The sequence below is a fragment of the Aquarana catesbeiana genome, linkage group LG10 (genome assembly GCF_042186555.1).
Source record: "Aquarana catesbeiana isolate 2022-GZ linkage group LG10, ASM4218655v1, whole genome shotgun sequence".
Taxonomy (NCBI): domain Eukaryota; kingdom Metazoa; phylum Chordata; class Amphibia; order Anura; family Ranidae; genus Aquarana; species Aquarana catesbeiana.
Genome location: NC_133333.1, coordinates 187,157,626 through 187,182,582, shown reverse-complemented (window position 1 = coordinate 187,182,582; position 24,957 = coordinate 187,157,626). Strand labels below are relative to the sequence as shown.

General features: G+C 45.3%; 1 protein-coding gene across 1 annotated transcript in view; it reads right to left on the bottom strand.

Annotated features, from left to right (window-relative positions):
- The window catches only part of LOC141111080 (probable pleckstrin homology domain-containing family N member 1), a 113,963-nt gene that overhangs the window by 11,937 nt on the left and 77,069 nt on the right, over nt 1–24,957 (bottom strand). The window contains exons 8-12 of the mRNA XM_073603071.1: nt 19,611–19,757; nt 11,609–11,695; nt 9,043–9,118; nt 4,502–4,578; nt 740–804 (exon numbers count right to left, since the gene is read on the bottom strand). Of these exons, the coding sequence (XP_073459172.1) occupies nt 740–804; nt 4,502–4,578; nt 9,043–9,118; nt 11,609–11,695; nt 19,611–19,757 (452 nt within the window). The remainder of the gene's footprint in view (nt 1–739; nt 805–4,501; nt 4,579–9,042; nt 9,119–11,608; nt 11,696–19,610; nt 19,758–24,957) is intronic.

Genomic DNA, 24,957 nt, shown 5'->3' with positions numbered 1-24,957 from the left:
AAATAGCTTTTTTAAAAAAAAATTGGATATTTATTATAGCAAAAAGTACAAAATATTGTGTTTTTTTTTCAAAATTGTCGCTCTTTTTTTGTTTAAAGTGCAAAAAAATGGAAACCGCAGAGGCGATCAAATACCACCAAAAGAAAGCTCTATTTGTGGGAAAAAAGGACGTCAATTTTGTTTGGGTACAGTGTCGCACGACCGTGCAATTGTCAGTTAAAGCGACGCAGTGCTGAATCGCAAAAAACGCTCTGGTCAGGAAGGGGGTAAATTCTTCCCGGGCTGAAGCGGTTAAGAGATTCTTTCATACAGCATGAGGTGTCAGCTAAAATAAAACACCTTTCTGGAAATCATTCAATTTCTGAACTCCTATCTGCACCGATGACTAATGTAGTAGTTGGATTATTTTTACTTTTTATTGATTTTATCTCAGCTGACATCTTTTTCTAATAGAGGGTAGGAGAATGTCAGGAGGCCACAGACATGAGTATGAATGTTTATCTCTGGTTTCATCTTCTTGCTTTATTTATATTCTTATCCATTGTTGAACATTTTATACTTTCATTTCCTCTTTTTGTATTCTTTTTCACCATTACAACCAAGTATGTGAGCTGTGACACAGAGCAGAGCGTCCAGTGACTCCTCCAGCTGGCTTCCTCTTCTGCTGACGTCTATCGTACTTTGACATTTGCCCAGGAAGACTGTCACAGTAATAATTTTCCAGACTCTATCTTTTTACCTTCGATATTTGGGCGGCACAGAAGGCAGAGGATGCAGACCGACACCACAGTGGATTTGCTGTGGCTAAAATGCAAAGATATTCTGGTAAAGATCTTGACTGAAAGTTACAGTAACAATTACACCCATACTAAAAAGCCTGCAAAAGGCCACTAACCTAAAATGTTGCCTTACATGACAAGGATCAGATATATCAATACTGAAATGTCAGCTTTGAGTGGACTAAATTCCCAGGCTAATCTACATGCCACAGCAGCTATGTAGGGGTTGCTGTGTTTTTCAAGGTACAGTAAAACCTTGGTTTGAGAGTAACTTGGTTTGAGAGCGTTTTGCAAGACAAGCAAAATTTTAAAATAAATTTTGACTTGATATACAAGCGATGTCTTGATATACAAGTAGCATCATGTCACAACTGAGTGTAAAACAGAACAGAGGCACCTCTAAGTGTAGCAATATGGTTGCAATTATGAAGGTACAACAGTTAGCAACTCAACATGGTTGATGATTAAAACAGGCACATCTAAGTATTCAGGCATCCGGGGTAAAGCTGTCCACATAGACCATCCTCCACACCACCATCAACGTCATCCTTTCCACGCTACACTCCATGAGTGCTTCAAGCCTCGCTTTCAAATCGCTCTACTGCAGGTTAGTCTTTCTGGTCACAATTGCAGACTGACAGCGGTAAAAGCCGGCAGTGCAGAGGACGGTCATATTGCTACACTTAGAGGACCCTCTCTTCTCTTTTATACTCTGTAGCTCCTGTGGGATTTTGCCTCTAATCCCCTTGTGGAAGCTGCTAATTGTGGATGGACATTTTATGGTAACACAACCTATCACCTTGCTATAATCTTTTCATATGGGCTATAAACTGAAGGATTTATGAATAAATGGTTGTGGAAGGAATCATCTGAGTTTCCATTATTTCTTATGGGGAAATTTGCTTTGATATAAAAGTGCTTTGGATTACAAGCATGTTTTCGTAACGAATAATGTTTGTAATCCAAGGTTTTACTGTATTCTCGAATCAAACATGACAATATTATATAGGACACTGGAGAAAGTCTGCATAGTGGTTTTCGTGGCTTGCATCTGACTGCTTTTAGTGGCAAAAAACTAAAAATGACTGTGCAAAACTATCCCTAACAATAGAGCACACAGGTATAGCTAAAACAAAACCTTTTCTTTTAGTATTGGACAGCATAGGGAATACGAGAGGGTGAATCTTCTCAGGGGGAACGCAGACAGCAATAAAAACCTATGTTATCCAAAGCTAAAAAAAATCCTTTTCTTGGAGTCCATTCAGGGAAACAGGAACAATCTATAGGCCAGCCCAGGATAACCCCTCCTACTACCAGCATGCCTTAGTTTTGTAGCAAAGCAATACAAAGCAATACAAAGATCATAATTATAACACAGAGAGGTAGTGGGAAATGTGTCCCTCAAGTGACTCCAAGAATATAATTTTATGGCAAGTACCAAAACCCTATTTTATTGGTTTTGCATTGAGGGAGACGGGAAATCTATAACCTTCTAAAGGCCCAATAGTAGTCCAACTGAGGATTGGGTAAAACAGCAAACAGTGCTGAATAGCCCAGGAAAAAAACAATAGAACCGGGAACCGCCTGCAGCACAAAGAGCTGCCTGAAGGACCTTATATCTGAAGCTGAGGCCTTTTAAATCTGAAAGTTGCTTAATGCCAAAAAGCCCAAAAAGTCCAAAAAGCGATAACAGATCTAGTAAAGTGAAGCGATCACAGATCTAGTAAAGTGTGCCTTGGCAAGAAAGGTGGAAGCAGATCCTTGAGACCATAAATGTGGATGACTGTCTGTCTGAGCCACCAAGAAATAATGGAACAAGAAGACAGTGCACACTCACAGAAACCATCCAAGATGGCAAAAAAAGGGAATTGGTCTTTCTGAAAATCAGTGGGGATACTCTCAAAGCTCAAACCACATCCATGCAATGGAGGTAAATTTCATTATTTTGGCAAATTGGAGTCATACAGAGAGATGGAAGAAAGATGTTTTGGTTGAGCTGAAAGACAGAAACTATCTTAGGCAAGAAAAGTCCTGGGCTTCAACACCACCTTGTCCCTATGCAAAACCAGGAAAGAGTTCTTGCAGGATAAGGCTGCCAGTTCAGGCACTCACCTCTTAAAGGTAATGGTTACAAGGAATAGGTATGAGTAGAGAGAGCGCTGTATCTAATGAGTTCAAAAGACAGTTTCTGAAGCACAGAGAAAGCCAGAAACATGGGAGTCACAGGGGAATAAACAATGGCATACTCTTTGTACAAATTATTTAATCATGGAGTGAAAGGCCCGTGTTCTCTGAAACAAGATCAAAAGGGCAGAAACCTAACCTTTGATAGAGCTGAGAAACAAATGATGTTTCAGATCCAGCTGCAGGAAGATGAAGATTTATTCCACAGAGAACTCCTGGAGTGGTAGTCCTGATACTTGCACCAAGTGAAGCATGCCTTCCACGTCCCATGTCTTCCAAGGCTGATAAACTTGCGGTAGGTAACCTTCCTAGCTTTCATCATCATAGAAATCACAGATTTAGGGATTTCTCTGTTTCTCAAAACCTAGAATTCAACAGCCATACCTAAAGCCAGTGACTCTCAAGCAAGATGGCAAATCAGTCTTTGAGAGGATTCTAAGAGCCCACAGAGTGTGTTCCAGGAATTTTGCCATGTCCTCCTGGGCTAGTCTGGAGCAATGAGGGTCACTGGAATGCCCCCTATCTTGATGCAGGTGAGGAAGAAGTTTCAGGAGAGAAAAGACATAGATCAGGATGTATTGATGCCACGGAGCCACAGGAGTATCCACTGCTTCTAATAGAACAGCAATTCCAAGCCTGAGGTAAACACCAGGACTCTTAGGGGTACAAGGAAAAAACGAATAACGTCAGCAGGACCAGTGATGTCGCTTTGTCTGAACCAGCAGGGCCAATGAAGCCGATAGATGATGCTGGGAAGGAGAGAGGTGCTCCTAAAAGCCCAGGACCAGCTATTTTCTTAGTTTTGTCCAAGGTAGGAAAAAGGGTTACAGTATAACTAAAACTTTTTTCTGGTTTGGATAGTGCATTGAAATGATTTTGTAGTTATCTGTGTCCCATTGGAGATATTTATTTTTTTGTCTGAAGTCCTGACAGGGAGTGAGAGATCTGAAGTGAGGGAAATTGCCTCAGACAGTTGTCACCAGCACAAATTCTCCAAATTGGAAGATTTAGCTTTAATTCTCATTGACAACTCAAAATGCTGCATTTTCTCTTGCTTTCAGTTCTATGACTTTGAAGAATAAATCAAGAGGGTACTCCCCAGCAGAGATACAGACATCAATAGAAACCTAACAGGGGTCCTAACCACTGTTTTTATTGCTGTCTGTGTGGCTTTAGGGGGGACTTTCCCTCACTTCCTGTTCCTCTGATACTCTATTGTACTTTGATACACACGGTGTCACAAGGGCAAAACGGGGCAATATCCTCAGCAAAAACACCAAAAGCAATAAAAATCTGATTGAAGCTTTAACTCTTTTCCATTCTACTGAAATGTGGTATTATTGCTTTTTGTACCTTTGTGGGAGTACGTTTCTCATATTTCCTGTTTTCATTTACATGGGGGCACAGACAGCATCAAAAACCTGCAAGAGGTTCCAATGCCTGAACACTATATCCAAAACTAAAGAAAATGCTTTATTGGGCTTCAGTGTCTTTGCAAACAGAATACAACACATACACAATTGATACAAATAATCTACCTTTTGAAGATAATAAGTCCATTTACTGTAATCTTCTGGCGTCAAACACAAAATTAAGATCGGCTCCATAAGATCACCTAAGAATTACAAAAATATTGCATAAATATTGCAAAATAACATTAGCTCCCACTAAATATGTGCAGGACTAATGCTTTTCATAATTTTCAACATTGTAAAGCTAACATTGTGATACGTTAAAGAGGAACATTTTAAAGTAAGCCCTAATTTAATGACATTGAGTTTGCTAAAAAAAAAAAAAAAAAAAAAAAAATAATAGATTTCACCTTTTTTCACCCCTTGTTGCATTTAAGTGCTGTTGATCTTTTGCACTTTCTTTTCAGTTACTACCTGACTACATGTAACAACTGCACGACATTTCTCATTGAGTGTTTTCTGATGAGGAAGACATGTGTGTTCAAACATTCACTTGTTGTCTCTTTTGGATGACAACATGGGAGCACAGTTGGACAACAGGGACATGTCACCAAACAGAAAAGCAGGTGAAGAAGAACCTTCATGGCAGGATCACCAGGTATCATTTTAATGAAAGCTTATATGAGATTTTAGTGCTTGGGTTCACATCTACTTTTAAACCTGAACACTAGGAAACCTAAAAATCATCCCTTGCTGCACCTACACTTTTACCTACCCTATCCTCCTTTCTTCTAGGCTATTCTGTGCTTCTAGACTGGTCCCCACAGCCTCCTCTCCTCTATGCCATGGCGATCTAAGGTCCTCTAATGTGATCAAGACAAATGAAGGGACCAGAGCTCTGCATTGGGTGTAAGGACACTGAGGAACAGTCCACCGCTAGAGCCTAGGGGAGTGCTGTCTGCCAGTGGAGCAGAGGATCTTTTAAGTAAAGCTGCTTTTCTGTCCCCCAGACATACACAAGCATTTAACTCTTGCACTGGATATTTTTAGTATTTTTAGGTTTCATGAAGTTGGACTTTAAAATATAAATATGACAGTTGCCATTTCTGATTTATTTTTTTCTAAAGGTCCAAGCTCCAGGGTTGTCATTCTCATCCTTACTTCTCTATTTGGTGAATTGATGACCTTGACTTAGCATGCACTTTGGACTCCCATCCTGCATAATTCTGGGTCAGTAACAAACTACTGTAGAGTTTCAGCATCAAATGTAGACCATTTCAAGGAGTCAATCCACTCACCCAAGTGAGACACAGGTGTTGGTCTTACTTACTCTTACTAGCTAGCCATTTCTCAGTCTCAGCAGACCTGCAAGACTGAATCTCATCTGATGTGTTCCAGTCACAGGCCAGCTCTTGTCACAGTCACTGCAGTTTTTTCATGTCAGATCTCAAGTGTAATTTGGATTCCTGCCCATTAAGGCACAGACGGGCCGGAACACTCCCCAGGTCTGGACCACCTTTCGCAGGACCACCCCCTAAGCCATGAAAATAAATTAGTACCCCTGCTCCAGGCAGAGTTACAGCAAAGATGTAGCATGGAAGAGGTATGTTATTCACACTCTGGTGAACCACACTTTTTTGAGTTTACTTGAAAGTCCAACCCCAGGTTTTTGAAAATAAATGAAGTAGCCAGCAGGTTTAGAAAATAACTGGGAGTGTATCATCACACCAGCCTGGGTTCTCAGTGTACTGCTGCACAACATGGTGTTAATACATCCCTACGTGTGCAGCATTAAGGACCGCCCACTGCCAATTAAGAAGAGGAAAGACCTCTCAAAACCCTATGACCATTTATAGTGTCCCCCAAGGTGCTCTTCTGGTAAAAAAATCTGGTGTCTCACAGCAATGTAAGGATGCAGGGTGTCTTGCTTGATCCAGAAAGCATGAGAGGATGAGAGCCACACACACTAGCTCAACAGGTGGAGAGAAATATGAACGGCCTCAGCCGTCAACTTCTCCAAAGCCAGGTCCCTGCATTTCACCCCAATGACTACACCATGGTAGGGGGGGGGGGATGCATCAGGAGCATGGCTTAGGAGGAGTTCAAGGCTGAGGCTATTCACATTTCTTTCCAATTGTTGAGCTAGTGGTGTGCAGTGTCTCTTATACCCTCAAGAAGAAATACCTGGCTTCCCAAGTGACTGGTTCACAGACCCTTTGAACTCAGGTATGTATACAGTATATATTGTAATGTACATAGCAGTGGCTTCAATGAAGGATTGAGCGTATTTTAAGTACATATGTTAACTAGATGCACAGATTGAAGTGGCATAATAGGATAATACAATCAATAACATGTAGTTATTGTGTTTGTAAACTAAATTAAAAATGTAACTTTCATTTATTGTAATTAGTGTATATATACAAAATTCTTGGGTATATATGTTTTTTTTTTGTTTTTTTTTTGAGAAAACAATCCTGGTGTGAGTGATCTCTGCTGATGTCGGAATTTCCACATGTGGCTCTGCCCACACTATCACAACATGCTGTCTTTTTCCTATTATACACACAAACAAATAAAAGTTAGGTTTAAATATAGAAGCTCTGTTTAGTTTTCACAGTCTATTGTGAAGCAAGGGGAGCCCTCTAGTGGCTGACTAAAAGGTGAATGAAATACCACTGACACAAAAAAGTGTATATATTATGAAATTGTATTAAAGCAAAGAAAGATAAAACCTTTCTTTTTACATTTTGGATAAAGTAGGAAAAGGTTATAACCCCCGACACATTTTTGTTGGAAGAAGATAGATAGTGCTAAATATTCCCATGGCCAGCAGACTTTCTGATCTTCTCTACTCCTCCACAGGATTTTCCACTGCAGCCTGCACAAAGATCATTAGATTGACTTCTCTAGAATGGGAGCAGCAATAGATGAATCGAAATTCAGCAGGTCACTGCTGAACCAGTCAAATTTCGATCCATCTATGGTCAATTTAAGATTAACCCCTAACATTGACTACAGAGATTAAAGGTTTTGTGTTCTGGTTTTTAATTTGTCTAGTGCAATAATCTACTATGAATGGGATTGTAATTCACTATGTTTTTTTGCAACTATGATGCGGATACTTGGACCATGCAAAGCAATCTGTATTAATCTCTAACATTATAGTGTTGAGTTTAATTAGGGAACAGTGTTTTATTGCCAAGTAAGTGTTTGGCCATAGAAAGCCCTAAATATATTTCTACCCAGGGACTCTTTGTCTAAAACTGGGCCTGATGGTGAAGGGTCTGCAGTTAAGTCGCTAAGACCAACCCTCAGACTGTCCATAAATTTTGGCATTTAATTGAAGTGTTTCTAAGCACTCCAATACAAAAAATGTAGACAGCAGCATGCCAGCCAGTTTCCCGCTAAATTCTGCTCTCTTCTTCTGCAGGCTTGCGTTTTAGTCTTTTTTACCTGGTAAGTGTTTGGCCATAGAAAACCCTAAATATATTTCTACCCAGGGACTGTTTGTCTAAAACTGAGCCTGATGGGGTCTGCAGTTAAGTCGCTAAGACCAACCCTCAGACTGTCCATAAATTTTGGCATTTAATTGAAGTGTTTCTAAGCACTCCAATACAAAAAATGTAGACAGCAGCATGCCAGCCAGTTTCCCGCTAAATTGTGCTCTCTTCTTCTGCAGGCTTGCGTTTTAGTCTTTTTTACCTGGTTATCCCATCTTCCCTGGAGTTTCAATTTCTAGGGTGACAATGCCCATTAATGAGTTTATGCAATAGCAGCGTTGTCTACTTGGAGTGTGTATAACATGGTGCACAGGTGCAAAATGTTCAAAAAACATATGAAATAAAAGTGCTTTTAGAGAAAAACAAATTCTCAGAATATGCTGTTTTCATGAAGGCTTTATTATACTTTAATTAAATGGCTTGTACCAAACACAAGCTTATCACAAACTTTTTTGATTTCTTTGTCAGTAAGATCTGGGAAGAATTTGAGAAATAATGTGGCAGATTGCTGAATATGTAGATTAAACATTCTGTTTAATCTAGGATGGAAACCAATTGGACATGTACTTCAACGTCTACTGAGGATATTCCATTTGAATTCTTCCTTTGTTTAAATTGCCTATGCAGTTGAAATTGGGAAGTTAAAACAGCTGGTGGCAGTCTTCTGCAGACGGTTCTATCACTTGCCATTATTTATATAGCTAAAAGCCTCCAAAACTGTATGGCCAGAATTACAGGTTGGAACACTGAAATGAAGGAGACTCCAGAGGAACCACAGAGATGGATCTGAATAACAGGTTTTCTAAGGTAAGTCAAGCTTCATCTATTAAACTTTTATTTCCAGCCAGTTCCATTACTCCTCACCACAACTGATACTAATGGTTTTGGGTTGAAGCCTTCATCACTAACTGTTTTATCTCTTATGAAGGCATATAGAGAGATATTAACTTGCATAGCTAATATCTAGATAATAGTTTGGAGTTTGGATACATCATGGATAGCAAGCACTGAAAAAAAACTTGTACATTCAGTGTACATTTTTTCTACTGAGTCTGATAGTCAAGTAACTCTAAGCATAAACTTTTATGGCTGGTTCCCAAGACAAATACGGGTATCAGTGATAAACACATATAAATATATATGAATATGAAAATGATGACTTGCCTGTAATTTGGAATTCCAGTCTTTCATTCCAAGCTAGACCTCCTTCAATATGAATTGCATTTAATGGCAGGGTACCCTGTAATAAAACGATACATAAGGTTTTAATTTACAATGCTAAAATATTAGGTTACGGATCCTTATATTTAAAAGAGTGCCAGATATTATCATCTGCATCCGATATGATTAAAAAAGGGAGGTCACGTGACTAAAAACAAAGATCCATATTTTTCATAAATTGAACACACAGATGTAAAATACTGTATCTGCCCAAGTCACTTCACTATTCCCCCCAATGATTAAAAGGCAGACAAATCATACAGTGTGTGTGTGTGACCCCATAGTCTAATTATTAAAAAGCTTGTTTGCTCAACAATCCTATCATAAAGGTAATTGTCAGAAATTTAGTTGTGAATAACAGCGTATCGAATCTCAAGAACAAAAATGTAATATATTACAGCTTACTAGTTCTTAGATGTGATGGCTGGATTTGTTTTCTTTCCATGCTTTTTTTCTTTATTGACACCTTAGAACAGGAAAGGTGTTGTCGTAGGATTACCAGCTGAAAACACTTACTAACCGTACTATATCTATGGAAGGACAATCTCGTCACCCTATGACATTAAAAATTTTAGGACTTTAGAACACCTTGCTATCTCCTTATCCCCATAAAATAGAAGAGGTGGTTTGTATTCTACAGAGAGAACAGGGAATAATGTTAACTGATGACAGCACAAGCAGAGAGTGCAGGAAGTTGTCAGCTCACTAGTCCTTTAGCATGATTAACAGGTATCTTTTTGAACTCATCCAACAGATATAACAAAATGCTTTTAATATTATATTTAACAGACCAAAAATTATCCCTACAACCGCAATGTGTTGGATTGGTGTACCCCGGATGGGGGAATACGCACCGTGAGCAGGATAGCGTGATACCGAGTTTATTCCAGGTATTTGGAATGCCCATCCGAAACTGTAAGTGCAAGTTTTAGTGAATGTTACACACACATATACTGTACATCTGTAAAAGGTTTATCCAAATCAAATGAATAGTCCTTTCCAAAATATATACAGTATATACATATGTGGGGGGAAAACATTTTTCCATTTTTTTTGTCTTTTTGAACCCTGACCTTGTCTGATGCCGTGACTCCCTGCTCAATTGGGGGTGGAGCAATAGGGTGCCTAGTGTATATATATTCAGGAGGCAAACATTTGTTGGCTTGAGCTTGAGGGAGATGTGTCCCCGAAACGCGTCATCCTGCTGATATCTCCAACCGTTCAGTCATCTGTTGCCACAATGATTGACCATCAGAGAGTGTCATGGGTATTGCTTCTGTTGTTTGTGAGTATTATTTGGCTGTTTGGTTTCCTTTAATAAACCTTGGGTAATGCACTAGGCATTTGCGCTCCCTGTATATTATTTTGTAAACCATTGAATGCGTTTGTTATATCTGTTCAGTAAGTGCAAAAAAAAGACACTGCTTGTGTCAGAAATTCAGTGCTGTTCTGTTTCCTGTACCCACTTCCTGCATTGTCCCAAGGAGAGTGGTTAGTCCTTTTAGTCCTTATTTTGGGACTATAAAATGTTTAGCCTTTGTGTTTTGGAGATGGTAGTGTAAGTGGGTCTGAATAGTGTATCAAGAGAAAACTGGGCAAAAATGCTGTGTTGTCAGCCTATAAGAAGACTTAGGGGTGCATTTCTAGCATATCAACAAGTAGTTTTTGTACTTATAGGTTCTTTATAGAGTAAATCTGCATGTCCTGCAGACATGTAATGCATACGCTGTCTATTGAATTCAATATAGAATAATAAAATATTAAGCTACCTGTCAAAGACATTTGAAAAGTGTTAAACCAATATCTGGTAAAACGGAGTGCCAACCATCCTTCACATTATGCTGCTGAAAATTGACCTGTAATTGATTGTTAAGAGGATTCTGCATGGCATTGCTCATTAAATTATTAATTATAGTCAAGACTAACCATAAGCGTGTGCACAGGGTGTGCCAGGTGTGCCTGAGCACACCCTAATCACCCCAGCACACCCTAATCGCCCAGTGTGGTGCAGATTCCCCCTGTTTAGACCCCTGATATTTCACTAAAGCCCCTAAAAAATGTTTTCAAAAATAAAGAAAATAAGATTGTAAAAAATTATAAAAATAAAGACTACTGACATCGTCCACTGCCCTACTGACACCAATCTCTGCCCTACTGACACCGTCCATTGCTCTACCAACGCTGTCAGTATATATACACATCCACACACATGCATATGTGTTTGAGCTTTGGGTTGCACACTCTGATGATATAAGCTGTGCACATCTATGGGACTAACATTTTAACACTGATGCCAAGCTTGCTTACTATGTAGGGGTCCTTTAGTTCGATTCCTTTTAGGTAATAATACATAGACTCACAGCTGGTCACGTTCCATCTAAGCAACAGTTACTGAGACATCAGATGGAATACAGCGCCTACAAACACACCCATATACACTTATCTTGTGGCTATTAAATTAAGGACTGGCATTAGTGCAATGAATTCTGAATACTCCACGAAAACTTACATGGTGCATAACAGTTGTTCTATCAGGATCGACAGACAGGAAGATTAGATCTTCCGGAAAAAGCACCAGAATCCGATCCTCAAAATCCTTAAAAATAATAAATAGGTGTCATTATTTGTGCAAATGCAAATAAAATTAGTACAAGCCTCAATTAAAAATTGACCTCTAAATCCAAAATAAAAGCAGAAGTCATAGTTTCATACAATTGCACATATATAGGGAAGTCACGCACTATGATTCATAGGTATTCCATGAGTAGTTTTCATCTGAAACCTGGCAGTGTTAATGCTGGAACACACAGAATATCGATATACAGTAACTATTGCAAGAAGATTTTGTTAGAAGTTAAGTACAGCAAATACATTCATAAGGGGCATAGAGGACCATATTAATGAGAAACGACCACTGGAAATGAATTGGTTTACCTCACAGGAGATGCTAGTAAGAAAAAAAACATTAAAAAAAATTAAAAACTTAGAAAATGCTACTTTTTTTTATTTTCAGAAGACCCCCTGTTTAAAAAAAATGTATCAAGCTTTACATGCCCTCTCCATTCTCCAGTGTTGCCCCCAGATTATTCCTATGTCCCGTGCTGGATAGATGATCAACAGTCAGCTTTATTCTACCCATTTCCTGTGAGCTGAGCTTGTCATTGACACACACCCTAGGGGTGAGCCATCACACAGCCTTCGTTCATAGTACTCCTGGATTGACATGCCCTCAATACATGTCTCAATGTTCAGTCTAGGACAGGGGTCCTCAAACTACGGCCCGCGGGCCACATGCGGCCCGCCGAGGACATTTATCCGGTCCAATCCACCCTGGGCCGGATTCCCGACAATACAGGCTCGGGCCGGGGCCAGGTCGGCTCGGCTTCGGCAGGGAGCATATCCGCTCCGCTCCGCTCAAGCCGCCTCCCCCACACCAGTAATGGAGGGCTCCGTGTGCCGCGCTGCATGCTGGGAAGTGTTCCCAGCACAGTCCCGCACGGAGACAGGAGGCGCGAAGAGTGACAGAGAGAGCGGAGGCTTCAAGCAACAGCCTACGAACAAGTGAGGACCCCACTGTCCCCCTGTCCACCCCTCTGTCCCCCTGTCCACCCCACTGTCCCCCTGTCCACCCCACTGTCCCCCTGTCCACCCCACTGTCCCCCTGTCCACCCCTCTGTCCCCCTGTCCACCCCACTGTCCCCCCTCTGTCCCCCTGTCCCCCCTCTGTCCACCCCTCTTTCCCCCTGTCCACCCCACTGTCCCCCTGTCCACCCCTCTGTCCCCCTGTCCACCCCTCTGTCCCCCTGTCCACCCCACTGTCCCCCCTCTGTCCCCCTGTCCCCCCTCTGTCCACCCCTCTGTCCCTCTGTCCACCCCACTGTCCCCCTGTCCACCCCTCTGTCCCCCTGTCCACCCCACTGTCCCCCTGTCCACCCCACTGTCCCCCTGTCCCCCTGTCCCCCCTCTGTCCATCCCTCTGTCCCCCTGTCCACCCCTCTGTCCCCCTGTCCACCCCTCTGTCCCCCTGCCCCCCTGTCCACCCCACTGTCCCACTGTCCCCCTGTCCACCCCACTGTCCCCCTGTCCCCCCCCCTCTGTCCCCCTGTCCCCCCTCTGTCCCCCTGTCCACCCCTCTGTCCCCCTGTCCCCCTGTCCACCCCACTGTCCCCCTGTCCCCCCCTCTGTCCCCCTGTCCCCCCCTCTGTCCCCCTGTCCACCCCTCTGTCCACCCCACTGTCCCACTGTCCCCCTGTCCACCCCACTGTCCCCCTGTCCCCCCCTCTGTCCCCCTGTCCCCCCCTCTGTCCCCCTGTTCACCCCTCTGTCCACCCCTCTGTCCCCCTGTCCCCCCCTCTGTCCCCCTGTCCACCCCTCTGTCCCCCCCTCTGTCCCCCTGTCCACCCCACTGTCCCCCTGTCCACCCCTCTGTCCCCCTGTCCACCCCTCTGTCCCCCTGTCCACCCCACTGTCCCCCTGTCCCCCCTCTGTCCACCCCTCTGTCCCCCTGTCCACCCCTCTGTCCCCCTGTCCCCCCCTCTGTCCACCCCTCTGTCCCCCTGTCCACCCCTCTGTCCCCCTGTCCCCCCCTCTGTCCACCCCTCTGTCCCCCTGTCCACCCCACTGTCCCCCTGTCCCCCCTCTGTCCACCCCTCTGTCCCCCTGTCCACCCCACTGTCCCCCTGTCCACCCCTCTGTCCCCCTGTCCACCCCTCTGTCCCCCTGTCCCCCTGTCCACACCACTGTCCCACTGTCCCCCTGTCCACCCCACTGTCCCCCTGTCCCCCCCTCTGTCCCCCTGTCCCCCCCTCTGTCCCCCTGTCCACCCCTCTGTCCCCCTGTCCACCCCTCTGTCCACCCCTCTGTCCCCCTGTCCACCCCTCTGTCCTCCTGTCCACCCCTCTGTCCTCCTGTCCACCCCACTGTCCCCCTGTCCCCCCCTCTGTCCACCCCACTGTCCCCCTGTCCCCCCCTCTGTCCACCCCACTGTCCCCCTGTCCACCCCTCTGTCCCCCTGTCCACCCCTCTGTCCCCCTGTCCACCCCACTGTCCCCCTGTCCCCCCTCTGTCCCCCTGTCCCCCCTCTGTCCACCCCTCTGTCCCCCTGTCCACCCCACTGTCCCCCTGTCCACCCCACTGTCCCCCTGTCCACCCCACTGTCCCCCTGTCCCCCCTCTGTCCCCCTGTCCCCCCTCTGTCCACCCCTCTGTCCCCCTATCCACCCCACTGTCCCCCTGTCCACCCCACTGTCCCCTTGTCCCCCCTCTGTCCCCCTGTCCCCCCTCTGTCCACCCCACTGTCCCCCTGTCCACCCCTCTGTCCCCCTGTCCACCCCTCTGTCCCCCTGTCCACCCCACTGTCCCCCTGTCCCCCCTTTGTCCCCCTGTCCCCCCTCTGTCCACCCCTCTGTCCCCCTGTCCACCCCACTGTCCCCCTGTCCACCCCTCTGTCCCCCTGTCCACCCCACTGTCCCACTGTCCCCCTGTCCACCCCACTGTCCCCCCCTCTGTCCCCCTGTCCCCCCCTCTGTCCCCCTGTCCACCCCTCTGTCCCCCTGTCCACCCCTCTGTCCACCCCTCTGTCCCCCTGTCCACCCCTCTGTCCCCCTGTCCACCCCTCTGTCCACCCCTCTGTCCCCCTGTCCACCCCACTGTCCCCCTGTCCACCCCTCTGTCCCCCTGTCCACCCCTCTGTCCCCCTGTCCACCCCTCTGTCCCCCTGTCCACCCCACTGTCCCCCTGTCCACCCGACTGTCCACCTGTCCCCCCTCTGTCCCCCTGTCCACCCCTCTGTCCCCCTGTCCCCCCCTCTGTCCACCCCTCTGTCCCCCTGTCCACCCCTCTGTCCCCCCCTCTGTCCACCCCTCTGTCCCCCTGACCACCCCACTGTCCCCCTGTCCCCCCTCTGTCCACCCCTCTGTCCCCCTGTCCACCCCACTGTCCCCCTGTCCACCCCTCTGTCCCCCTGTCCCCCTGTCCACCCCACTGTCCCACTGTCCCCCTGTCCACCCCACTGTCCCCCTGTCCCCCCCTCTGTCCCCCTGTCCCCCCCTCTGTCCCCCTGTCCACCCCACTGTCCCCCTGTCCATCCCACTGTCCCCCTGTCCATCCCACTGTCCCCCTGTCCACCCCACAGTCCCCCTGTCCACCCCACTGTCCCCCTGTCCACCCCTCTGTCCCCCTGTCCACCCCACTGTCCATCCCACTGTCCCCCTGTCCATCCCACTGTCCCCCTGTCCATCCCACTGTCCCCCTGTCCACCCCACTGTCCACCCCACTGTCCCCCTGTCCACCCCTCTGTCCCCCTGTCCACCCCACTGTCCCCCCCTCTGTCCCCCTGTGCACCCCACTGTCCCCCTGTCCACCCCACTGTCCCACTGTCCATCCCACTGTCCCCCTGTCCATCCCTCTGTCCCCCTGTCCACCCCACTGTCCCCCTGTCCACCCCACTGTCCCACTGTCCATCCCACTGTCCCCCTGTCCACCCCTCTGTCCCCCTGTCCACCCCTCTGTCCCCCTGTCCACCCCACTGTCCCCCTGTCTATCCCACTGTCCCCCTGTCTATCCCACTGTCCCCCTGTCCACCCCACTGTCCCCCTGTCCACCCCACTGTCCCCCCCTCTGTCCCTCTGTCCACCCCAATGTCCCCCTGTCCACCCCCTGTCCACCCCTCTGTCCCCCCGGCCCCCCCTCTGTCCCCCTGTCCATCCCTCTGTCCCCCTGTCCATCCCTCTGTCCCCCTGTCCACCCCACTGTCCCCCTGTCCACCCCTCTGTCCCTCTGTCCCCCTGTCCCCCCCCTGTCCATCCCACTGTCCCCCTGTCCATCCCTCTGTCCCCCTGTCCATCCCCTATATATATTATTATTTATTATTCATTCTTTTATTCTTTTGCACTACAAAAAAGATGTGTGCATAGGAATTTAGGAATTAGTTCATATTTTTTTTAAACTATAGTGCGGCCCCCCAACAGTCTGAGGGACCGTGAACTGGCCCCCTGTCTAAAAAGTTTGAGGACCCCTGGTCTAGGAGGATGCGCTGCCCCCCCCCCCCCCCTTTACCGTGAAAAGAAAGGACTCATGACAACATTGGACCAGCTAGAGATCTGCAGTGAAAAGGTATGTATAGGGTGTTTGCTCTTTAACCTTTTTTTTTTTTAACAAAATAAATAAATAAATAGTTCCAGAGGGGCTTCAGGAAGGGTGGGTGGGCTAGCACGCAAATATAGAGTTGAGTTCTCCTTTAAAATCAACACAATGAATTGAATGGAAATCTGTTCTCCAGCTGTGTAAAGGGTTCTTAAAAATTTGGAATAGTCTTCAATAGGAACCGGTTCTAGCAGATTTATTGGATTATTTCAAAAAAGGGTTGGATGCTTTTTTTTCAAGAAGTAAAAAACATAAGGATCATACACACAGCGGAATGTTAATCCAGAATTTAAAGGGTCAGGAATTTTTTTTTTCTACAATTCTTGGTTAAGCTCATGGATCCTTTGCTGATTGCAAGGGAACTGCTCTGTGTGAAAGGGCCCTAAGATTAAATGGCTGTGGGCACAGCTGGGCAGCACTGGTCACTGATAGGGCTTCCAAGGGTGCCAGCATCTATATAGCTACAGCAGCAGCAAGGGTGGCAATGCTGCAGTGATTTAACTGCAGAAGGATGAGAATTTTCTCCGTATGAAAGGAAGTGACTATCCAACGGTTCTATTGGCAGGGCATCATCGGTCATTCACAAAATGTTCTAGCGGCCACTTAGAAAATCATAGTACAACCTACATCACTTTAACATTAATCTGTGGCTTCCCTACATATGTGCAAGATAATGCATTTAGGACTTTTTCTATTTGCTAACCAAACTGCACAGAAAGAATACGGGAAGTCTGTGTCATTGTATTCAGAGGGCCAGTTTGCTTCTGTATGTTTATACAGTATGGAAAGTCACACCTTGGATGTCACACCACTTCCTCAAACTCAATCTATCCAAATCCGAACTTATAATTCTTCCTCCCTCATGTGCCCTTTCCCCTGATCTCTCTGTCAAAATCGATGGCACAACTATAAGCCCATCCCCACATGCCAAAGTCCTAGGTGTAGTCCTGGACTCTGAACTCTCCTTTAAGCCCCACGTCCAATCACTGTCTAAATCTTGCTGCCTCGACCTCTGCAACATCTCCAAAATACGCCCTTTTCTAACCAATGACACAACAAAGCTCTTAACTGGTCATCTCTCGCCTCAACTCCCTTCTCATTGGCTTACCTCTACATAGTCTATCCCCCCTTCAATCCATCATGAATGCTGCTGCCAGACTTATTCACCTTACCAATTGCTCTGTGTCTGCTACTCCTCAATCCCTCCACTGGCTTCCGCTCACCCAACAAATTAAATTCTAAATACTAACAACTACTTACAAAGCCATCCACAATTTAGCCCCCAGCTACATCACTAGCCTAGTCTCTAAATACCAACCTACTCGTTCTCTTTGTTCCTCTCAAGATCTCCTGCTCTCACCTCCTCCCATGCTTGCCTCCAGGACTTTTCCAGAGCTTCTCCAATCCTATGGAATGCCTTACCCCAATCTGTCTGATTATCTCCCACTCTATTAGCTTTTAGACGATCCCTGAAAACCCTCCTCTTCAGAGAAGCCTACCCTACCCACACCTAACAACTGTATTTTCATTTTCTCCATCAGCTCATCCCCCACAGTTGTTACCTTTTGTCTCACTTGACCCTCCCTTCTAGATTGTAAGCTCTAATGAGCAGAGCCCTCTGATCCCTCTATATTGATTTGTATTGTAAGTGTACTGTCTGCCCTCATGTTGTAAAGCGCTGCGGAAACTGTTGGCGCTATATAAATCCTGTATAATAATAATATGGGGTTGCAGATTGGCAGAATACAGCCTTAAGCTTTCCTTGGCAGCAGACCTGAAACAGATCTCATGCAAACGGCATGCAAAATGCATGCATTCTGAATCAAACGTGTTTTTAAAACAGCAACAGGGAAAATGAAAGCTTGGTGTGGATATTTTGTTTTACACTTGTTAGTCCGTCCTTATCACAAAACATCTACAAGAAAAACGTGTCAAAGATCCTGTGTTCTCCTCCTTCCATTTAATGCATCGCCGCTTCTCATAACCCCCATGCACTCAACATCCTTACCACCAATAGTCCCCAATAAAAACTATATAAACCTAAAAATCAGATGCGCTTGGTGTACCGCAAAATTGCAGCACTACGTATATCCGGATACAGGAATATTAACTATAAAACCAAAATAGTGCCCAAAACCACATGAAAACCAGTCAGTGACTAAATATACTTGTGCACAACAAAATATATTTCAACTCTGTTTACATCAATAAAAATAATTAAAAATCAGAGTACAATCAGAAAATTAAAGTACAATCAGAAGTTAACTCATACAACTGTTCATAAAACTTATGTAAAAAACAAAGTCCACACCCAGTGTCCACAAATAGCTCAAAAGGCTGCTAAAGAAGTTTGTGCGTTGAAATCAAACATTATACTATAACGTTACTGGCTGCAAGCCCCGATCCTACGTGTGTTTTGTTTGCAGTAGGACATCCTCAGGGAGCATCTGGCATTCCCCGAGGATGTCCTACTGCAGATGAAATACATGGAAACATACAGTGTGTCTGGCAGGGTTTAACCCTTTTCACAAGCACATTTGATCTCTATAACACAGAGATCATATCTTTCTGGTAAGAAGTTGGCACTTTTGGTGGTCTGGTAAGATGGGAACACCGAATGTTTGGTTTCAATGCACAAGTTTCATACCATGCATTAGCACCCCTTTGGACTATATGTGTACACTGGATGCAGACTTTATTTTTCGCATACGTCTTTTGAACAATTGTATGAGTTAACGTTTGATTGTCCTTTATATTTGTGTAATTAGTGAATTTTTCATTATTTGTAATGATGTAAAATATGTTTTTTTGTGCACGGGTCTATTAAGTCACAGACTGGTTTTCACATGGTGTTGCACACTGTTTTGGTTTTATAATCCCCAATAAGCCATGAAGCCAAGACTTCACACAACTGAGTCTGTTCTCCATTGATCCAGAAATAATATGCACAGGACATTAAGTGGACAATATACCTCAGTTGAATTGTGGATTGTAGCAAATAAACACCTGCAATCATCTGTTCTGACATACTATCTGCTTAAATATTTTCTTTAGTTTTCTAAACACAAAAACTGAATCTAAATATTTGAATGAGTCCTAAAACTCCTAGGAAACGACCCCGACCCTCAGGGTTTCTGGGTACATCTTTTGAACTCTAGGGATTATGGCCCAAATCTAAGCATGGCTATTTACATATTCTGTTTCGCAAACTCCAGAAAATATATCAGCGAATAAAACAAGCATTGTTTAATTAGTTAATTCATGGATATGCCGACTAAAGAATTCTTGAAGGCCAGCTGGAAATAAACATGACATTTCTTCTATACAAATAAGGTGATACAGTGATATTGAACTGTTAATGTGACATACTCCATCTATTGTATGAGCTGCCCTCACTGCAGAAAGGTAGACGGCGCTACCCATGTGTTGGATCGGCTTGCCTTCCCAATTCAGGATGGGGCATGAGGACAGATACCTCACTAGCTCCTTCTTCTTCCACAAATGGTCACATGGAATCTTTAAGAAGAGATAAAAAGATACATATTAGTCGCAATGCGTTATACTTAGAAAAGCTGTACAAAACTATTTTCACCGTCAAAAAGACACCCCAGTTGAAAATTAAAAATATGTAATATTATCAATTATTATAATGTCCAATTGATCCAAAGCATTTCTCCAAAGTTTTGTCTAATGAGAAACCTCATGCCGCGTACACACGAGTGGTTTTTGCCGTTGGAATAAACTCTGAAAGTTTCTCCGACTGAATTCCACTCAAGCTGTCTTGCATACACATGGTCACACCAAAGTCCAACCGTCAAGAACGCGGTGACGTACAACACGTACGACGTCACTAGAAAGACCGAGCGCTTTCGTCTCGTACTTGCTTCAGAGCATGCGTCGTTTTCTGTGCGTCGGAACAGCATACAGACGAGCGGTTTTTCCGATAGTAATTAGTTCCGTCGGAAAAATATAGAACATGTTCTCTATCTAAGTCCGTCTGAATTTTCGACGGAAAAAGTCCGATGGGGCTTACACACAAAGGGAGATTTACTAAAGCTGGAGCACTCAGAATCTGGTGCAGCTGTGCATGGTAACCAATCAGCTTATAATCTCAGCTTGTTCACTTAAGCTTTGACAAAAAATCCTGGAAGCTGATTGGTTTCTAGGCAGAGATGCACCAGATTTGGCAATCTCCAGTTTTAATAAATCTCCCCCACAGTCGGAATATACGATGAGAAGCTCCCATCTGACTTTTTCTGTCAGACATTCCGCTCGTGTGTTCGCGACATCAGTCTTTCTTAAGGAATGAGAAATTTCACTTAGAAAATGCACTGGAGGCAGTTACAGGTGAAATTGGTTTCACAGGAACCAGAGCAAAGGATGGATCTAAGAAAAACTCCTGAAATCATTTTAAGTAACCTTTTCCACCAGTAGGGGGCACCATTTCACTCCAAGCAAGCTATTGTTTAGATAAATTGAAAATTGAATACTTACCTTTCCGTAATTTTCCTTTCCTGGTGCCTGCCCATGGCAGCATACCCATGGTTGGTTGCTCCGCCCCCTACCAACCCACAGGACCATTTTAACTCTATAAAAAAGAGTTCTTTCCTTTAGTCAGTATTCTTGTAACTAGATCTCATAATGCTAAGGATCATTAAAGGGAGGGTGTATGCTACCATGGGCAGGCACCAGGAAAGGAAAATTACGGAAAGGTAAGTATTCAATTTTCCGTTTTCCTGGTGCCTCCCATGTCAGCATACCCATGGTAAATAACTCGCTTACAGGGAGGGTACTGCAGTAAAGCAATTTAATTAAACAAAAAGCTACAGTACAGATGACTGCAAAGTCCTTTCCCCAAACTCTCGGGAAGTAAGGACTGCTGGGTCCACACTATAGTGGGACATGAACGTGCTGAAGGACGACCAGCTGGCCGCTCGACAAATTGTCTCAGGGGAGACCCGCGCCAAAGCTGCCCAGGAGGAGGCTATTCCACGCGTTGAGTGCGCATTAACCGCATCTGGAACTGGGAGACCACTAGCCCGATATGCTCTTTGGATTAACCTTACAATCCAGCTTGCCAAGGTCGTCTTAGATGCTGCTATTCCCTTCCTGGCACCCTTGGGGATGACAAATAGCCGTTGATCTTTCCTGAATTGCTGCGTCAAATTTAGGTAGTGACTTAGGGATCTGGCTATAAACAACTCATGCAGTTTTGAGGAGGCTGGATCCTCCCTGAATGCTGGAAGAACCCACTCTTGGTTCAGATGGAAGACTGAAGATACTTTAGGGATGAACTGATGAATAGGTTGCAACACCACCCTGTCCGGGAAGAAGGTAATGTAGGGTTCTTGTGACCCTAATGCTTGGATCTCTGATACCCTGCGACCCGAAGTGATGGCGACTAGAAAGACTGCCTTCAGAGAAATATCCTCCAAGGTGCATTCTTCTGTGGGAGCAAACGGAGGTTTTGAAAGGATATTAAGCACGATAGTCAAATCCCATTTGGGGTATAGCGTCTTTCTAGGCGGTCTTAATCTTAGAACTGCTTTCAAGAAACGTTCCACCAGAGGATCTAGCACCCACCGGGTGTCTGTTAGAGCCGAAAGGGCTGAAACCTGGACCTTAAGCGTATTCAGGCCCAAACCTAAGTCCAATCCACTCTGTAAAAAGAGGAGTATGTTCTGGATTCCGAGGTTTAAAGGATCAAAATCGATCGTTTCTGCCAATTCCGTAAATTTTCTCCAAACTCTATAGTATGTGGAATTCGTAGATGCTTTTCTGGCCTGTAGTAGTGTTTGAATGACATTATGCGAACATCCTAACTCGCCCAACCTTTTCCGCTCAACTTCCAAACCCTCAAGTCTAGGATCTCTGGGTGTGGGTGACAGAACTTGCCTTGAGACAGAAGGTTGTCTATGTATGGAAGGTGAAGCGGTTTGCACAAGGTCATCTAGATTAGCAACGTGAACTACGGTCTCTTGGGCCAGTATGGAATCACTGCCAAAACTGTGACCGCTTCTGTGGTTAGACGTTGGAGAAACCTCAGTATCAGTGGAGTTGGTGGGTATGCGTATGCCATCTGAAAGTTCCATGGCTGGGTTAGGGCATCCACCCCTGCTGATTTCGGAGATGGGAACCTTGAAAAGAAAAGTGGTGTCTTCGCATTGAGCGGGGAGGCAAATAGGTCTATTTGGGGAGTGCCCCATTGTTGGCATATCCAGGAGAAGACCCTCGGATTCAGAGACCACTCGTTGTTGCGGCTGAAAGATCTTGAAAGCTGATCGGCTAACTGGTTCTCTGGCCCTGGGATATATGAGGCCCATAGGTTGACTAAATTCCTCTCGGCCCATGTCAGAATGGGTGTCACTTCTTTCAGAAGGGACCTGCTGTGCGTTCCTCCTCGATTCTGAACATAAGTTACTGCCACTTTGTTGTCCATCTGGAGAAGGATGGATTTTCCCCTGAGGAAGGTGGCTAGAGACAGGATTGCTAACCAAGCCACCCCTAGCTCCAAGGTGTTTGATACTACCTCTGTCACATTGAATTGCCATCTGCCCTGTACCAACTGGTCTTGGTAATGTGCCCCCCATCCTAACTGACTTGAGTCTGTTGTCAGAACAGTCCATGGGATGGGGCCAAGGGGACAGTGAAGCAGAAGGTTGGATGGTCTTGTCCACCACCAAAGGCTGGATTTAATTGTAGGTGTAATCAATATCCTCTGCTCTAGGCGATCTTTCTTCCACTGTGATAAGAAGCCCACCTGGAAAGTCCGTAGATGCCATCTGGCCCATTTCACCATAGGTATGCATGAAGAGAGGGAACCTAGCAGGCTCAGACAGTCTGATGCTGCCATAGAATGGCTCGCTAGCGCCCTTTTCACTTTCCCTATCAATGAAGGGATTTTTTCTGCCGGGAGTGAAACTGCTCTTCCTGGAGTATTGAAGAATGCCCCTAGGTAAATTATCTCCTGTGTGGGCGTAAGCTGACTTTTGGCGTAGTTGATTAGCCAACCAAACTTTATCAGTGTGTCTAGGACCAACTGTACATGTATCACCAAAGTCTGCCTGTGCTGAGAAAGAACTAGAGTATCGTCCAAATAGTGTAGTACTCGAATCCTCTTCTCTCGAAGAGGAGCCAAGATCGCTACTAGCACTTTGGTGAAAGTTCTGGGCGCTGTTGAAATCCTGAAGGGAAGGCATTGGAATTGAAGATGTAAGTCGCCTATTCTGAACCAAAGAAAAGGTTGAAACTGAGGGCGGATAGGTATTTGCAGATACACATCCTGAAGGTCTATGGACGCCATCCAATCTCCTGGCTAAACAGATAGAATGACCGTGTTTAAGGACTCCATCTTGAAATGTTCCACCCGGATATACCTGTTCAGCCTCTTCAGGTCTAGCACCGGCCTCCAACCCCCCCCCCCCCCGATTTTTTGGGGACCAAGAAGACTGGGGAATAAAAGCCTAAGTGCTTCTCCAAGTCTGGAACTGGTACTACTGCCTGCTGGAGAACGAGCATTTTGACATATTGAAGAAGGGCCTCCTTCTTCTCTCTGGAGGTTGGAATCTTGGTGGCCTGAAAGGAATAGAGGGGAGGCTGCCTTTTGAATCCCCAGAAATGACCTTGACAGACCGTGGACACTGCCCACTGGTCTACGCAACCTTCCACCCAAACCTGGGCAAACGCCTTTAGACGGGCTCCTACCGGACCGGTTTGGGTGGAGAGGGCGTCAAAAGGACTTCTGGCCATCAACTGTGGATGTAGAGGCTTTTGGTTTAGCCAACCTCAGAAAGGTAGCTTGTGAACCTTTCAAGCCCCTTCTATACTCCCTTCCCGGACGGTAGGATCTGGAGTCCTTCCCTCTTAACTAGCCCGCTGGGCGGTTTGCAAATCTCTTCCTCCTGCTTCTGTCCTGGGGAATTAGCCCACTTTTCCCCCCTGTGACTCTGGTAATTGCCGTATCCATTTTTTCGCCAAACAGGGCTTTCCCAACGTATGGAATACGACACCATGATTGCTTAGACATTTGGTCGGCCGACCATGGTTTTAGCCACAACGCTCTTCTGGCCGTTATGGAATACAGCATGGCCCTGGAAGAGCATTTTAGGACGTCAATAGCCGCTTCTGCTATGAAATCTGAGGCCAGCTTTAATTCATCCAGTGCCTTAATGATTTCTTCTGAACCTACCCCTTGTCTGAGGGCCGTTTCCACGTTGTCTGACCATACTCTGGTGGCCCTTGAGGATTGAGTCAATCCTTTGGTCAAGGACATCTTTAAAGGAGACTGCGTCTTCTAGTGGCAAGGTCGAGTTTCTAGCCAACCTCATAACTGAGGCGTCCACAGTTGGTACAGCATCAAAAAGTTGCGCATCTGCTTCTGCCAGTGGATATAACTTAAGAAAACGATTATATGCCATAGGTCTTCTGTCTACCTTCTGCCATTCATCTGTTACCACCTCCTTGATTTCTTCCATCAAGGGAAAAGATGATACCTTCTTTTTCAGATGTGGGAAATATTTCTTTGTTTTAGAAGGTGGCTCCGGATTTTCCTCCCACTGGATTGCATCCTTGACCGCGGTTATGAAAGGCTCAACTAGAGCAAAGTCAAAAGCTGAAATATTGCTATCCACCCCTTCCGCCTCGTCTTCAGAATCCACCTCTGCGTCCGAATGAGGAGTGGCCGTGCTTACTGCTGCTTCAGGCGAGGGTGGGTTAA